The 16,807-nt window shown below is 44.7% G+C and overlaps 1 protein-coding gene across 2 annotated transcripts in view; it reads left to right on the top strand.

Moving 5' to 3' along the window:
- The window catches only part of CTNNA2 (catenin alpha 2), a 698,580-nt gene that overhangs the window by 519,673 nt on the left and 162,100 nt on the right, over window positions 1–16,807 (top strand). For both annotated transcript variants that reach the window (XM_054172387.1, XM_054172388.1), the window contains one exon: window positions 3,761–3,841. In XM_054172387.1, coding sequence (XP_054028362.1) covers window positions 3,761–3,841 — 81 coding nt within the window. The remainder of the gene's footprint in view (window positions 1–3,760; window positions 3,842–16,807) is intronic.

Genomic DNA, 16,807 nt, shown 5'->3' with positions numbered 1-16,807 from the left:
CAGATGGATATTGACAGTTTGTGTTGTGTGGCCTAAGGGTCACAGAAGGGTTCCCAGTTGTCTTATGTTTCACAATAGGATGTACCTTAAGGGCCACTGTTTATGTAATTCAAAACTAGCCTAAAAAGTTACAGGATAAATTTGAAGAGAGGCTTAGGAGAAGTGCTACATGTAGGCTACCATGGGCCTACTCTCAGTCATAGTTTCCTCCTACAAGCCATAGCAAACACCAAGCCTGGGAACATAAGTTACAAAATCTGAAGTCAATCTCAAAATGTATACTTTTTCCCCAGTGCCCAAGTAGGGAATGTCTGGAAGGGAGCCTTTGCGTCTAAGTGGTGCAGTTTATCAGCTGCCTAATTTACTCACCACCATTAAATAAATGTATTTATAGATAAATATCTACAGGGCAAGTGTCAGGAGGGTGGAGCCAGACTCTTCTCAGTGGTGTCCAGTGACAGGACAAGGGTTGGTGGACACAAACTGGAGCACAGGAGGCTTCATGTAAACATCAGGAAAAAATTCTTCCCTTTGAGGGTGGCAGAGCCCTGGAGCAGGCTACCCACAGAGGGTGTGGATTCTCCTTCTCTGGTGACTTTCAAAACCTGCCTGGACACTGTGATCTTGGGTGATTTACTCTAGGTGATCCTGCTTAACAGGGGTGGTTGGACTGAGTGATCTCCAGAGGTCCCTTCCAACCCCTACTGTTCTGTAATTCTGTGCTCATTGTATCCTGTAGCTGGCTACCCTAGGAGAACTCCCCAGTACCTATCCAAGACAGTTTTCTGACCCCCTAAATGAGTGCCAAAAATGAAGTGTTCAACCCTGTATGCTGGTGGTGAACATAAAACACATCTGCCCTGCATGAGATCAGTGAAGAATCAGAATCACAGAATCACCAAGGTTGGAAGAGACCTCAAAGATCATCCAGTCCAACCTGTCACCACAGACCTCATGACTAGACCATGGCACCAAGTGCCACATGAACACCTCCAGGGATGGTGACTCCACCACCTCCCTGGGCAGCCCGTTAGCTGGTTGCTTTCTTTGAGAGCTGTAGATTGCCACTCTGACACAGCCTGAAGTGTCACAGTGTTTGCTTTTTGCTTACTCACATTGTGTAATTTGCACAGTTTAACAAGTTATTCCCTGGTTCTATGATAAAAAATATCACCTTTGCCCTAGCAAAAGAAAAAAACCCACATGTCTGCAAAGATTTTGTATGGTTCTCTCTCTTTCTAAGCCATTGTAGTAAAGCTTGAACAATGAGAAGGAAGGGAAGATTTTAAGGAATACTAAGGAAATTGAATGATTTGACTGGGAAAACAAAGCATCCCAGAAGAGTAAGTCACCAAGGCTACTTGGTTGAGCCACCACACAGCACACAGCAGGAGGAATTGGAAGTTTTCTTAGAATACAGCCTTGTAGTCTAACAAAGTAGGAACCTGGCTGAGACTCACTCATCTCACAGTCCCCGTTGTGCCATTCCCACTGTTAGGAGAGGCTTCTTAGGCCAAGCTTTGCTGCCTCTTTTTTCTTGTGAAATTTCAGCTTGAAAATCTATAGATCTGTGCACATATGACAGCTGCTGTCTTGGGCAAAACACCAAGGTCAGAATTCAAGACAGCTGAAACTAAAAGCTTGAGCTGACATTGCTTAGGAGAAAGCGATGTGGTCCTTTAGCTGAGGACCAGGAGAACTCAGTCAAAGGATGAACACAAGAAAAGTAAGATAAAAATACCAGCATGATCAAAATGGGACACAAGAAGTTCCACCTCAGCATGAGGAAAACTATGAGTGTGCTGAAGCCTTGGAGCAGGCTGCCCAGAGAGGTTGTGGAGTCTCCTTCTCTGGAGGCTTTCAAGACCCATCTGGGTGTATTCCTGTGTGCCCTGTCCTAGGTGATCCTGCTTTGGCAAGGGGGTTGGACTGGGTGATCTCCAGAAGTGCCTTCCAACCCCTACCATTCTATGGTTCTATTTTACACAGATGCTTCTTCTTCTATCAGAGCAGATGCTTGCTTTCTCTATTTTCTGCTCTCAATGTGTACAGATGAAATTATATTAACTCCAGAATTTGTAATAGTTTCCTGTTCAGAAGCTAGGATGGAAATGTCTTGTGTTAAATTCTGGTGGTGCTTGATATTTTTATGTTTGAACTTCCAGATGAAAAAAAAGGGGATGCATTTTACAGGTTTCTGTTTAGTCTTGGGAGGACTGAGAGGGGATCTGAACAATGTCTATAAATATCTAAGGGGTGGGTGTCAAGAGGGGGCCAAGCTTTCTTCACTGGTGCATATTAGTGGCACTTGGTGCCATGGTCTAGTCATGAGGTCTGTGGTGACAGGTTGGACTTGATGATCTTTGAGGTCTCTTCCAACCTTGGTGATACTGTGATAGTAATAAGACAAGGAACAATGGATACAAACCTGAACAGAGAAGGTTTCATTTCAACACAAGAAGCAACTTCTTTACAGTGAGGGTGACAGAGCCCTGGAGCAGGCTGCCCAGAGAGGTTGTGGAGTCTCCTTCTCTGGAGGCTTTCAAAACCCACCTGGAGGCATTCCTGTGAGGACTACCCTGGGTGATCCTGCTTTGGCAGGGGGCTTGGATTGGATGATCTCTGGAGGTCCCTTCCAACCTCTAACATTCTATGAAATGATGATAACAGCCTCATATCATAATTGGAATGGCAGACAATAACAGCAAGCAGGCATTCTCTCCAATGAAAGCTTCAAGCAGAAGACTGGGCCATGGGCCACTTATCAACGTGGTCATGTAGAGCTGATAAGAGTGCTGTGCATTTGAGAGAGCATTGTTGAAAGGGTATATTTAATCTCCATCCTACCCCAAAAGTGACTTCTCAATAGCTCCCAGAAAAGTCTGCTGTTAGGCTCAGCTGGAGATAGAAAGTCACTCTTAATCATATGCAAGGCACATTTCTAAATAGGAGTATTTGAAAACAGCATTGGGATGAAAGAGGGTGCAGCCAGAAAGAGTGGAGGATCATTTTGATTCTTGATGAAAAGCCACCAAGCAGAGTTCAATGTGATAAGAGATGTAAAGATTGACAGAGAAACACTTTTCTCTTAAGAGAAAGGCAATACAGCTGACAAAGTCACTTCAAGCTTTTTGTGCCATGGAACCTAAAAAAAAAATACTGATTTTTTTTTTCCCCCCATTGGTTTTGAGCCACAAAAAGCTTTCTTCCCCCCCTTTTAATCTTGGTGAGGATTTTTGCTTTGAGACTTCCTGCAGGAAAGTGTTTTAAGTGGAATTTGTCTTTATGCTGCACCTAATGGCTGCCAATGTGATGCCTGTTACAGCCACAGGGACCATTTTCCTTCTGTCCTCAAGCTGTGTTGCTGCTTATTATCATGTTTAACATTCCCAGGGCCTGGCAGGATGGAGATTAGAAACTCTTAATATTCCTTTTATAGTGAAAGGTCTTGCCAGATTTTTGGAGCATGGGCTGTAATATATGCACATAATTTACTGGTGGAGAAGTTCTGAACTCTTTAGTGAGTCACCTTAATTTTCCTTCTTATCATTTTAAGATTGTTTTCAATAATCTGCTGTGTCACTCAAAGGTAAACATATTAAAAGCACGACACTGGAAATAAAACAGTTTGGTGGAAGCAAACAAAGAGAGATGCAGAGTTTGCCTTTGATACCTCTGTGCTTTGTTTGTTTGTTTACTTTCTAGCAAGTGTTTGTTTGCTGGAGTCTTTAACGCCAAAATTTCATCTGTTTTTCAACAGACTGGAAGGAAGGAGAAGGGAGACCCACTCAACATTGCTATTGACAAGATGACCAAGAAAACACGAGACCTTCGAAGACAGGTAATCTGTGCCTCCTAAGACACTTGATTTCCCTAGGAAGTCATTGCTTTTCAACCTCACAATGCTTTTGCCACCTGTAGAAGTATGCTGACTTTAGGCATGTTCTCCAAGAGAGACAGTTCTATGATCCTATGAAAGAGCAGGAGAGCTAAAAGGTCTCTTTTTCCCCCAAAAGAGATCATTCTAGCAGATACTGAAATGCCTTACCACCTTTGAGAGCTTTTTGAACTGGTTTTATTCCTCTTCAGAACCAAATGAAGTTGAAGTGCTCTCTCTCACTAAATGCTTACCTTAATATTAAACAGTTTTCACTGTGAAGCTTTTTAGACTTTGCTTTATGGAGGCAATGGTTGTCATTTGTATTTGGTTTGTCGTTGAGGTACCGTCATAGGCAGTGGTTATGACTGAAGTCCTTGTCTGGAGTAATAGCACAGTGCCTAGATCTCTTTAACTAACTCTGCATGGATGTGTTGCAAAACTACTCAACTTCTCATGCTGGGTGGCAAATCAGACTTAAAAAATGTTGGAAAATACATTCAAGGAGTTTTGGAACTTTTTGATCACTTCTTGACTTTCCAAGGAAGTTGTTGCTTCCTTGCTAGCTGGAGAGGTATAAAGAATCTGTGTCCTTCTTTAGAGATGCCACTGCATTACCATAGAATCATAGAATTATCAGGGTGGAAGGGACCTCAAGGGTCACCCAGTTCTACACACCCCACACCCCCACCATGGGCATGGACACCTCACACTAGATCATATTGCTCAGAGCCACATCCAGGCTGGACTTAAAAACCTCCAGGGATGAGGCTTCTACTACTCCCCTGGGCAACCTGTGCCAGGCTCTCACCACCCTCATGGGGAAGAATGTCTTCCTAACAGCCAATCTGAATCTACCCATTTCCATTTTTGTTCTATTCTCACCCAGTCCTGTCACTGCCTGACATCCTAAAAAGTCCCTCCCCAGCTTTCTTGCAGCCCCCTTCAGATACTGGAAGGCCACAATCGCAGAATCACAGAATCACCAAGGTTGGAAGAGACCTCAAAGATCATCAAGTCCAACCTGTCACCACAGACCTCATGACTAAACCATGGCACCAAGTGCCACATCCAATCCCCTCTTGAACACCTCCAGGGATGGGGACTCCACCACCTCCCTGGGCAGCACATTCCAATGACGAATGACTCTCTCCATGAAGAACTTTCTCCTCAGCTCCAGCCTAAACTTCCCCTGGCACAGCTTGAGACTGTGTCCTCTTGTTCTGGTGCTGGTTACCTGGGAGAAGAGACCAACCCCCCTCTGGCCACAACCTCCTTTCAGGTAGTTGTAGAGAGCAATGAGGTCTCCCCTGAGCCTCCTCTTCTCCAGGCTAAACAACCCCAGCTCCCTCAGCCTCTCCTTGTAGGGCTTGTGCTTGAGGCTTCTCTCCAGACTGAATAACCCCAACTCTCTCAGTCTGTCCCCACAGGAGAGGTGCTTCAGCCCTCTGCTCATCAGTACATTTGGAATTAAGCAAAGTACTAGTATTTCCTTTGCCAAAAAATAGAAAATAAAGGGAAAATGAAACAAATTCCAAGTGTAACCTCCAATGGTCTTACTGTGTGGGAGGGTAGGCAGATTGGCCAGACCTTCACTGCCTTTGCAGCCCAGCAATTCCAGTCAAAAAAACACTGGCATATGTGCCTATTTGTATTGATTGGGAGGCTCTCACTGAAATAAGATGAAAAATGAGCAGAATATGAAGAAGTTTTGTAAAGGCAGAGTATTTTCAAAGCAAACTTCAAAGGTATCATATTAAATAAAGTTTCTAGGAAGATATGGAGAAAGCTAATAAATGACTGCAAAGCAGAGTTTGAAACATAAAGGTTGACTTTCTTGTATTACCTTTAGCACTCTGTTCAGTAATAAAAATGAAATTTGTTCAAAAAGCTTGAGATAGGAAAGAAACAGAAGGGAGATTGGAAAATGAAAAGGACAAACTCACTGCAGTTTTCTCTTTACATTTCTGAAGTTAAGGCAAGAGGGATTGCCTCATTTAACTTCTTTTTTCTGCTTTGGAGGTGATCTCAATTCTGCATTTGCTGTGAAAACAATTCAAAACAAGGCTACCTGGCGAATCAAAGGTTGCCTCTGTTAAAATGATCCCAAATCCACATAGCTGCAAGACCAAGTAGGGACTGCAAGGTATCTTCACAGAATCACATCTTGATTCCAATTTGAACAATCACAGAATCATAGATTTGTCAGGGTTGGAAAGGACCTCAAAGATCAGCCAGTTCCAACCCCCCTGCCATGGGCAGGGACACCTCACACTACAGCAGGTTGCTCACAGCCACATCCAGCCTGGCCTTAAAATCCTCCAGGGATGAGGCTTCCCCCACCTCCCTGGGCAACCTGTGCCAGGCTCTCACCACCCTCATGGGCAACAACTTTGTCATAATGTGTAATCTAAATCTCCCCTCCTCTAGCTTGGATCCATTCCCCCTAGTCCTATCCTACCCAACATCCTAAAAAGTCCCTCCCCAGCTTTCTTGTATCCCTCTTCAGATACTGGAAGTCTCAATAAGTTCTCCTCGGAGCCTTCTCTTCTCCAGACTGAACAGCCCCAAATCCCTCAGTCTGTCCTCATAGCAGAGCAGCTCCAGCCCTCTGCTCATCCTCATGGCCCTTCTCTGGACACCTTCCAGCACCTCCAGATCTTTCCTGTAATAGAAGCTTCAGAACTGGACACAGTGCTCCAGGTGTGGTCTCACCAGAGTGGGAGAATCACCTCCCTCACCATGCTGGCCAGACTTCTCTTGCTGCAGCCCAAGCTCTGGTTGGCTCTCTGGGCTGCAAGTGCTGACTGCTGGCTCCTGTTGAGTTTCTTGCCCACCAGCACCACCAAGGCCTTTTCTTCCGGGCTGCTCTCAAGTCAGTCCCTGCCCAGCCTATATCAGTGCCTGGGATTGCCCTGGCCCAGATGCAGGACCCTGCACTCGGTCTTGCTGAACCTCAGGAGGTCGTCATGGGCTCGCCTTTCCAGCCTGACAGATAGCTATTTGAACACGATGGTTTCAGAAGGAGTAGTCCCTGTAGGCATTTTGAATCACTGCACAGCTAAAACCCAGCTCACTTTGTCTCTTCCTCAGCACTCAGCAAACATGTTTGAGGATCGTCTTCTCAGAGCATATGTATTCCTAGGTTCACAGAATAGTCTGGGTTGGAAGGGACCTTAAAGATCATCTAGTTGCAATACCCCTGCCATAGCTGGTGACACCTTCCACAGACAATAAAACTCTTGCAGTGGCCTTACAGACAATCTGAGTCACTGACGCTGCTGTGTTAAGCCCAGCGTCGCATCTGCTGCTCGGCTAATGGCGGAAGAAACATCTCCACTATCCTGACCTCCAAATTCATGGGATCCTAGGTTCTGCAGCAGAGCTTGTACCATGTGTTGCCTCCCACCTCTGTTCTTATTCCTTGAAGGAAGTAGCAGACTAACACTTGAGTTGCTGTTCTGTGTAAGGCTCTCAGCAGTTGCCTGAATTACTCATCTCTGAAGCCCAATTTACTGTGAAACGTGATATAAAAATGGCACCTCACTCAATAAAGTGTCTGCTCCTCGTGGATGTTCAGTCCCATGGGGGTTGAATTCAGTCTTAGAAGGGCTGGAGTTTTGTATGTCAGTACAGTAAAGCACATTGATAATATTTTCCTGCTTGGAGGTGAAGCATTTGAAACAGTTTCTGATATTGATGAAAATTAATCACATAAGGATAATGCTTATTAAGTTGGGACAGTTGCTGATAAACTAGATCACAACTGTGCTAGGTTTTGCACAAGTGCAGAGGAAGAGAGGCCTGGGGGTATTGGTGGACAGAAGGATGACCATGAGCCAGCAATGTGCCCTTGAGGCCGAGAAGGCCAATGGCATCCTGGGGGGGATTTAGAAGGGCTGTGGTTAGTAGGTCGAGAGAGGTTCTCCTCCCTTCTACTCTGCCCTGATGAGGACACATCTGGAATATTGTGTCCAGTTCTGGGCCCCTCAGGTCAAGAAGGGCCTTAGGGAACTGCATGAAAGAGTCCAGCACAGAGCCACAAAGATGGTGAAGGAAGCCAGTGGAACATCTTCCTGTGAGGCGAAGCTGAGGGAGCTGGGGGCTCTTGAGCTTGGAGCTGAGGAGCCTGAGGGGTGACCTCATTGCTGTTGATAAAGATGTGCAGGGCAGTGCCAGGAGGACAGAGCCAGGCTCTGCTGAGGGATGTCCAATGACAGGACAAGGGGCACTGGGTGCAAGCTGGAGCAGAGGAGGTTCCATGGGGACATAAGGGAAAACTTTTTCCCAGGGAGGGTGCTGGAGCCCTGCAACAGGCTGCCCAGAGAGGTTGTGGAGTCTCCTCCTCTGGAGACATTCAAAACCTGCCTGGATGTGTTCCTGTGTGACCTGCCTTGGCTGATGCTGCTTTGGCAGGGGAGTTGGAGTGGATGATCTTTTGAAGTCCCTTTCAATGTTCTGTGAGTCTGTGTTCTGTGAAGATGGAGTCTCTGCTTTCAACAATGTCCATTCTGGCTATAGATCGTTATCCCTTGGAATCATAATCAACGTTCTGCTTTGTCACATGCATTACCAACAGTACCCATCTGTGCAGATACCAACACCTGCCTGGGCACCCCCTGCTCAATTTCAGAATATGAGGCTGCCACTGAGGGCTTGGTTAGATGGCTGGGAAGAGAGGCTTCAAGATTAAGATGAAATGAACCACAGTTGAGATGCCAGTGTTGTACTCTTCCACTCTTTCTAATTTGGACTAACTCAGGGCAGGGACAAACACATTTAAATATCATAATGCTATTTGGCTTTAATCACAGAATTGTTAGGGACTGGAAGGGACCTTGGGAGATCATCCAGTCCAACCCCCCTGCCAGAGCAGGATCACCTACAGCAGATCACATAGGAACTCATCCAAATGGTTCATGAATATCTCCAGAGAAGGAGACTGCACAACCCCCCTGGGCAGCCTGTTCCAGTGTTCCATCACCCTCACAGGGAAATAATTCTTCCTCCTATTTCCATGGAAGTTCCTATGCCTCAGCTTCCACCCATTGCCCCTTGTGCTGTCCTTGGGCATCACCCAGCAGAGCCTGGCTCCAGCCTCTTGACACTCACCCTGCACATCTTTAGCAACATGAATGAGGTCACTCAGTGAATCCCTTTTAGAGTAGCCTTACTTGTCAGATTGTTGAAGCTTAATATTACCACCATAAAACTAGACAATCTAGTTTGGATAATGGAGAAGGTATGTATATATTTAATGTGGCAGGCAGGCTCCCTAGCATGGCTTCAGCAGTCAACCATCTAAGACTGCTTTTTCTTTCACTCTTCAGGTTACTCAGCTCTTTATTTCTCGAGATTTTGTTTGATTACCTCCAGAACATGGAGACCTGTGAAATGACTGTGGGTGGGATACATGCTGCTAGAATTCCATCTCACCATTCACAGTCATAGAAATATTTCCCATTCTGATGGAATTGCCTCTTTTGTACTAATCATTTAAACCCTCCTGAGCGTTGGAGGGCTATGGTGGTTGTATCTAATTATATGTCTATATCAACTGCTAGTAAGAAAGAAGTCAGAATGAGGAAGTTCTTGGAAGCAGAGGGGTCTCACCAACCCATAGGAAGTCAGAATGAGCAAGTTCTTGGAAGCAGATGGGTCTCACCAACCCATAGCTATCTCTTGCTTGATTTTAAACAGTTTGGAAAAGCAGAGGGCTCCATGGCTGATAAATTGTGCCAGGTGGCAGGATTTGGGGTCTTTTTTTTTTACCCCCAGTGCTCAAGTCTGTTGCAAAAAGACATCCAACCAACCAAAACCCACAAAAAAAACACCCAAAACCTGAAAGCTAAACCAAGCAGTGTGTGGTACAGGAGGCTAGACCCAGCAGCAGGGTGCTCGTTGATGCCAGTTATGTTGCTTGGTTGGTTTATCTCCATGGGGGTAAAGAAATACTGAGCCTGACTCCAGCTCATCATAGAGCAGCACGCACATGCAGAGCTCCAAGCCTCACAACTCTGTGGTGACATTGAAACAAAGCTGAGCAGGAAGGACACACCAAAGAGTTTGGCTAAGACAGCAAGTGGCTGCCTAGCGAGGCCCAACATGGTCTATAGATCATTTGGAGCTGCATGGCAGGGCAGCAGCTGCTCTGCTGTCACCACCACTGGCAGCCCACCTGTTAGTGCTGCTGCCTCCTGCCCTGCTGCCATCCACTCTGTGCCTTGTGTCCCCTTCCAGTTGAGCAGCTGAGCTTGTTCAGTCTGTGTTAGCCAGTCGGTTTCCCTGCAAGGTGTAATCACCAAAGCCATTAGTTTTCTCCTGAAGAGCAGCTATGTGCACCACTCTGGATTTCAGCCTGTCTGCAATGTTCTCTGCAGTAGATTGAAATGAATCACAGAATCACAGAATGTTAGGGGCTGGAAGAGACCTCGAGAGATCATCCAGTGCAACCCCCCTGCCAGAGCAAGGTCACCCAGAGCAGATCACACAGGAACACATCCAAACGGGTCTTGAATACCTCCAGAGAAGGAGACTGCACAACCCCTCTGGGCAGCCTGTTCCAGTGTTCCATCACCCTTACAGGGAAATAATTCTTCCTCCTATTTCCATGGAAGTTCCTATGCCTCCGCTTTCACCCATTGCCCCTTGTGCTGCCATTTGGCATCACCCAGCAGAGCCTGGCTGAAATGAAATCATTCCAAATCATGCTCTTGGCACCCCACCAGCCTTGTTGTCCTTCTCTGGACAAACTCCAGCAACTCAGTGCCCCTCACAGAATCATTTTGGTTGGAGAAGACCTTTGAGATCATTTAGTCCAACCATTATCTAACTCTCCCAATTCTGGTGCTTGGATGAATTGTCTCCCTCTTATGAATATTGATGGATGACATTGATGATGAATATTGATGATGAATATTGGTGGATTAAGGCATTTGGTGGACTACAGGCATGGTCTTCATTAATCTTTCATCAGCTACACCCTGTGGCATGCCTGCCTTCCATTGCACAGCTGTAATTATTATACTCCTTATCTTTTTAGTCTTTATCAGTGTTGTTTGGTAGCTTGATTAGTGTTATGAATATATTCTTTTATTGCCTTTTATTACCTTTTTAAGATCTTTTAGTGCCAACAAAACTGTTACCAAAAACTTTTACCTGTAGTCATCTATAACAATTAGGCTACAAGTCAAACATTCTGAGGCTGAAGGTCAATCAGGCAAATCCCTCCTGTAATTTGTTCATGGAAATTTGGTTTAAAAACATTAAATCCTGGGGAGAATTTTTTTGGTCATACCCAGTTTTTACCTACTCCAGAGGTCTCTGAAAGTGCTCAGAATCCATTGTACTTTATTTAATGTGGGTTACAACAGGCTGAACTGGCTAACAAGCTTCACAGTGTTCTTCGGCTTCCTTATAGTGCCTTTTTTTTTACTGGCTCTTGAGAGGCAGTGTATTTCCATTTGCTCTTTATGTCACTCACTTCCAGTGAGATTAAGATGTATCACTGCTGTTTATGAAAGCTGTTTACAGTAAAATACAAACCAAACAAAACTACTTCTTTGACACTTTGAAACCTGCAAAAACTGACATAGACTCTGGGGAGCCTCTCGGCACAAAATCCATTAATATTAGCTCTTGCCATTACAGCAAGGGGACACCTAAACCAGAAAACACAAATGTGTTGTTAGGAACAGCTTTTGTTGCAGCTAACCCATACAATGCAAACTGTGTTATGGATAGACACTTATCTAATGTTTTCAGTCTGAGAACGTCAATGTCTGCCTGTGGATAGCTTGCTTCTTTACACTGGGTAAACACTTGGAAGAAAACACCCATCCAAAACAGGAAACTTTTGTCCTCATCAATTTTCAGCCAAGCTACTGGCTTATGTATGGATCAGATGACTTGACAAATGCTGCAGGGAGGGCCAGCAGCACCTAGAAATGCAGTCTTGCTGCCCTAAATCATGAGTTGCTGATGTGTTTATTTATTCATTTTGGTTTATCCTCTCTGCCTTCCACAATGCTGTATGAAGGCAAGCAAGAGTTACAGTCCAGTTTTAGAGGAATAATCTGAAAAATAGGGGGAAAAAAAAATATCTAGTTGCTTCTGAAGGTGAAGCTGCCTCAACTTGGGCTTATCTGTGTTGTACCAGCTTTGAGAGGTACACACCATCTGCACAGTAAGATATAAGCCCTAGGGAAGTATGAGCACTCAGAAAGCAAAACAAAACTAATATCTTCAGAAGAAAACAGAAAACCCATTTCTAGTCAAACTTGAAAGACATTTTTGATAACCAACTCCTTTTAGCAGCTGAACAGCACCCCCAAAGGAATAAAACCTTGTGTTGAGTGGGTGGGGGGAGGGAGAAAACCCCAAGAGAACCCTGGGAATTCACACCAGCTGATGTCAAGTATGGAAATTGGGTGATAATATAAGGAACCTGGTTTCTGTTTCTTCTCCTTTGAAGTCAGCAGACAGCACACCTTCAGAGAGTGGTTTGGGTTTTAAGGCCATGCTTTGTAAAAGCTTATCTTTTTTCATGTGTATGGAGCCATGGCCAAGCCGCTTCTGCACTTAGACACCCAGCAGATTGGAGTCTCAAGGTGGGTTTTTGCTAGTCCTTATACACCCAAGCTATAGAGCCAGCCAACACTTCAGCAGCATGTGGCTTTTCAGAAGGGCTGGGGAGGCAAATTCTGCCTTTCATTACCATAAAGGTAGGTTCTGAGGTGTCCTTTGCTGCAGAAAAGAGGGCACCAGTTAAGGTTATAAATCTTGACAATGGCTTATTTTTTTTTTTTAATAGAAAATTCATGGTCTGTGTAATTTAAGGAGGGCTAAAAACAGAGACTGAGGGGGTCATGGACCTTACCCAGCTCACAGAGCACTGTGAGAATCTGTGAGAGTTGGTAGAGTGTTTTGAAGATTGAAAACTTCATGTAAGTGTTAAGTAGCAGCAAAATATCCAAGGAGGTTAGATCTTGTTACCATTTCTGGAGGTGTTCCAAAGAGGCAGAGAAGTGGTGCTGGGGGACACAGCTTAGCACCAGAGTTGATAGAGTTAGAGAATGCTTGGGCTGGATGATCTGAAAGGCCTTTTCCAACTGAAACAATTCTGTGTTTCAAAATATAGTCTTGCATGATTTTTTTTTTTACTTCAGATTTATTTTGTGAAGGCAAAGTTGAAGCAAGGTCATGCTTCCATAGACGATCTATAGGGGTCTTGCTAAGGTTGTGTTATGTTACCTGTAGTGAGGTATCGGATGTTCCCAAGGGACAGCACAGTGTGATAATGTTCTCCTGTTCTGCCACAGGAAAATGCTTCTTGACAAAATGTTGGTGTTTTTTTAAAGGGAGACAGCCATAAGTCAGCCTAAATGTCTTGGAACTCAAGGCCACCTGTGGCATCAGCCCTTGCTCATTAACAACTCCTCACCTGTTCCTTGTTGCTTAATAGGTTATGGTCTCATCTGCAGTAACTCTAGAGGTCTTGATGATGGAAGTCTGGAAGGTGGCTTTCTGAAAGCAGTCTATCAACTGCTGATATGGATTTTTTTTCTGTGCCAGCACAGCATGTTTGATTCCTGTATTCATTTAGTGTGCTTCATTGTGTGTACATCAGGGCTGCTTTCTCTAGCAGCTTGTACAAAGGTGTTAGACAGGACTCACGTGTAATATTGCCTTATAAAGCAGAGATCATAATGCTCCCTTTGATGAAGCCCTCTACTCCCTCAGCTTCCAAGTGGTTTGTAGCCACTTGTGAAGGCAAGAAAAGTGGGCATACTCTGAATTCCACCTGCTTGGACTGGAAGAACTCTCAGCCCCCTGGCCCCCTGTTGAGTATAGTACCTTCTTTGTGCCTGCTCTCATTTGGAGGACTTAGTGCTGTGTGTACTTCAGGAAGGTATTTTTAGAAAAAAATGTCTGAAAAATCTGACCTAAAAAATTAGAGGCAATGAACTGTTCCTTAAATTGCCCTTAATTGTGATTTTGACTTGAACTGATTTGGATGCACGTGCCTTTGTCTCCCTCGGAATGCATTCCTGCTAGATGTTTATCACTGTGACATTGAGGGTTTTATGGTGCTCTGAAGTGTTTCAGAGGAAATGGAGAGAGTGTTTTCATACTGCTGATTTACTCTTTCAGGTCTGCAGTAATTTCCTTACTGCCTAATTATAAGGCTGGGTTTAATTTACTCTCCACATTAATGTTTACTGATGCACATATGGTGCCATAATTCAGGAGGCTATGCTCGCATCAGGTAGTTTTGTGTAAGATTTTCATCAAATGAAGGAAACTTTGATCTGCAACATCATATTTAGAATGGATCATTTTTGGCTGGCAGCATCCAAAGAGTGTAGTAGCTATGGCTGCCCCTGCTTTTTTGAAAGAGGGGCATGATTTACTGCTTTATTTTTAATCTGAAGGAAGTTGCATGAGCTGGGGGTTAGCCTTTCAATACAGCTTCTGAGGAACATGAGGCAGAACTTAGAGGCAGTTCTACTGCCTTGGTGTAGATTACTGCACATAGTTTGTCTGTAATTCCCCCCAAAATGAGTCTGTGTGTTGTGGGTTTAAGACTAACCATAGAGTTAGGCTGCCTAGGGCCTTGTCTAGTCTCACCTTGAATATCTCCAGGGAAGGGGCCTCAACCACCTCTCTCATGGTGCAACCTGTTCCAGTGTTCTACTATCCTCATAGTAAAGAACTTGTTCCTAATGTCCAATTTACATCTGCTCTTTTCCAGCTTAAAGCCATTGCCCTTCATCCTGTCACTGCAGGCCTTTGGAAACAGTCTCCATCCTTCTTGTAGTCCCCTTCAGGTTCTGGAAGGTTGCTATTAGGTCTCCATGGAGCCTTCTCTTCTCCAGGCTGAACATGCCCAGCTCCCTCAGCCTGTCCTTGTAGCAGAGGTTCTCCAACCCCCTGATCATTCTAGTGAACCTGCTCCATCAGGTCCATGTCCTTCCTATACTGAGAGCTCCAGACTTGTACTCAGTACTCCAGGGGAGGTCTCACCAGAGCAGAGTAAAGCAGCAATCTTCTGTGGTGTATTCTAGACATCTGCAGTTGGAGTGTCCAAATGTGACACATACTGAAAATGCTGATCTTGTTGTTCAATCTATTGAGACATAAGTGATGGATGGCATTGGTGTCCACATCCCCCAGTCTACCATTTTTTGGTCACATCTTCCTCATTAAGGGAATAGGACATCTCTCCTGTGAGGAAAGGCTGAGTGACGTGGGGCTGTTTAGCCTAGAGAAAGGCAGCCTGAGAGGGGATCTGATCAATGTTCATTAACATTAAGAGTGGGGGTCAAGAGGAAGGGGCCAGTCTCTTTTCACTGTTGCCAGCAATGGGACATGGGGAAATTGATATGAACTGGAACACAGAAGGCTCCAGCTCAACATGAGGAGTAAATTCTTTACTGTGAGGATGGTGGAACCCTGGAGCAGGCTGCCCAGGAAGGTTGTGAAGTCTCCTTCTCTGGAGACTTTCAAAATCTGCCTGGATGTTTTCCTGTGTGACCTGCCCTAGGTGACCCTGCTTTGGCAGTGGGGCTGATACTAGATGATCTCCAGAGCTCTCTTCCAACCCTGACCATTCTGTGACTCTATAGGCTGTAGTGTGCAGAATTGACTAAGGCTTTCTCTTTAGCAGTAGACTGCAGTAGCTTCTAATGGTCACTGCCTTATTCTCCAGAACTCAATTTCACAACATATTAGAGGAGACACACTTTAACTGCTGTGGAGAAGGCTTTATTTTCATCTCTTTCAATTAAATTAATACCTATCTGGATGTGCTCTGCAGCTGCAAACTGGAGTTTGTAATGCACCTTAAGCAGAAAATGGTGAATAAAGTGTTTCTTGGTAAGCTTTTGTTACAGATAGGTTTCCACTGCCCTTCTTTATAAAGTTTAACAATCTGTTAGAGTCATTAATCTCCTGCTGTGACTTTACCTTCCAGTGTCAGGATTAGACATTTAATTCTTTATTGGACTGTAAGTAGCACTGAGAAATTTTGGTCCTAAACCTGTTGTATAGCTATGGAAAAACATCATTTCAGTGGGCAGTTTAACCTCTTTGGGCTGTGAACTGCCCATGATAAACCAGCCCCGAATAGTGCTTAGGACAGTAAAACATGATGCCATCAAAAGCAGCAACCAACTCTGTGCACCATAAACTGACTAAATTGACTGTACTGGAAAGGCATAAAATCTGCCATGTGATAAACCTTTCATACTTGTAAAAGTATTTGCAGATGTTGATGTTTTCCTTTTGCATCTTTGTGTTGGTGTGGCAAAATGATTCTTCTTGAAGATCCATGCTAATTAAAGTTTTCTAGGAGAGGAATTTATTTGACACAGTTAGCTTTAGCAGCAATTGCAGATTTATTGAGAAAAATGGGATAAATCAAAGGGTGATTTCAGTAGCAGTTGATGTAACAAGTGACTTAGTAAAGCAGTGGCTTAGTTGTGGGCTAGAGGATGACAAGAATCATACTAACTTACTGCAAGGTGTCTCCAACTGAAGTATGTGAATATACAGACACAGAAACACAGTAATGTGCTCTTGTAGCCAAGAAGGCCAATGCCATTCTGGCATGTATTAGAAGGGATGTGGTTAGGTGGTCGAGAGAGGTTCTTCCCCTCTGCTCTGCCCTGCTGAGACTGTATGTGGAATATTGTGTCCAGTTTTGGGCCCCTCAGCTCAAGAAGGACCTCAGGGAACTGCTTGAGAGAGTCCAGTGCAGAGCCACAAGGATAGTGAAGGGAGTGGAACATCTTCCTTAAAGATCCCTCAGCTCCTTCAGGCTCTCATAACTTAGAGAAGAGGAGCCTGAGAGGTGACCTCAGTGCTGCTGCTAAAGCTGTGCAGGGTGAGTGCCCAGAGGCTGGAGCCAGGCTCTGCTGGGGGATGCCC

The sequence above is a fragment of the Dryobates pubescens genome, chromosome 23 (genome assembly GCF_014839835.1).
Source record: "Dryobates pubescens isolate bDryPub1 chromosome 23, bDryPub1.pri, whole genome shotgun sequence".
Lineage (NCBI taxonomy): Eukaryota > Metazoa > Chordata > Aves > Piciformes > Picidae > Dryobates > Dryobates pubescens.
The sequence above is the reverse complement of the archived record's forward strand: the minus strand, read 5'-3'. Positions and strand labels throughout refer to the sequence as shown.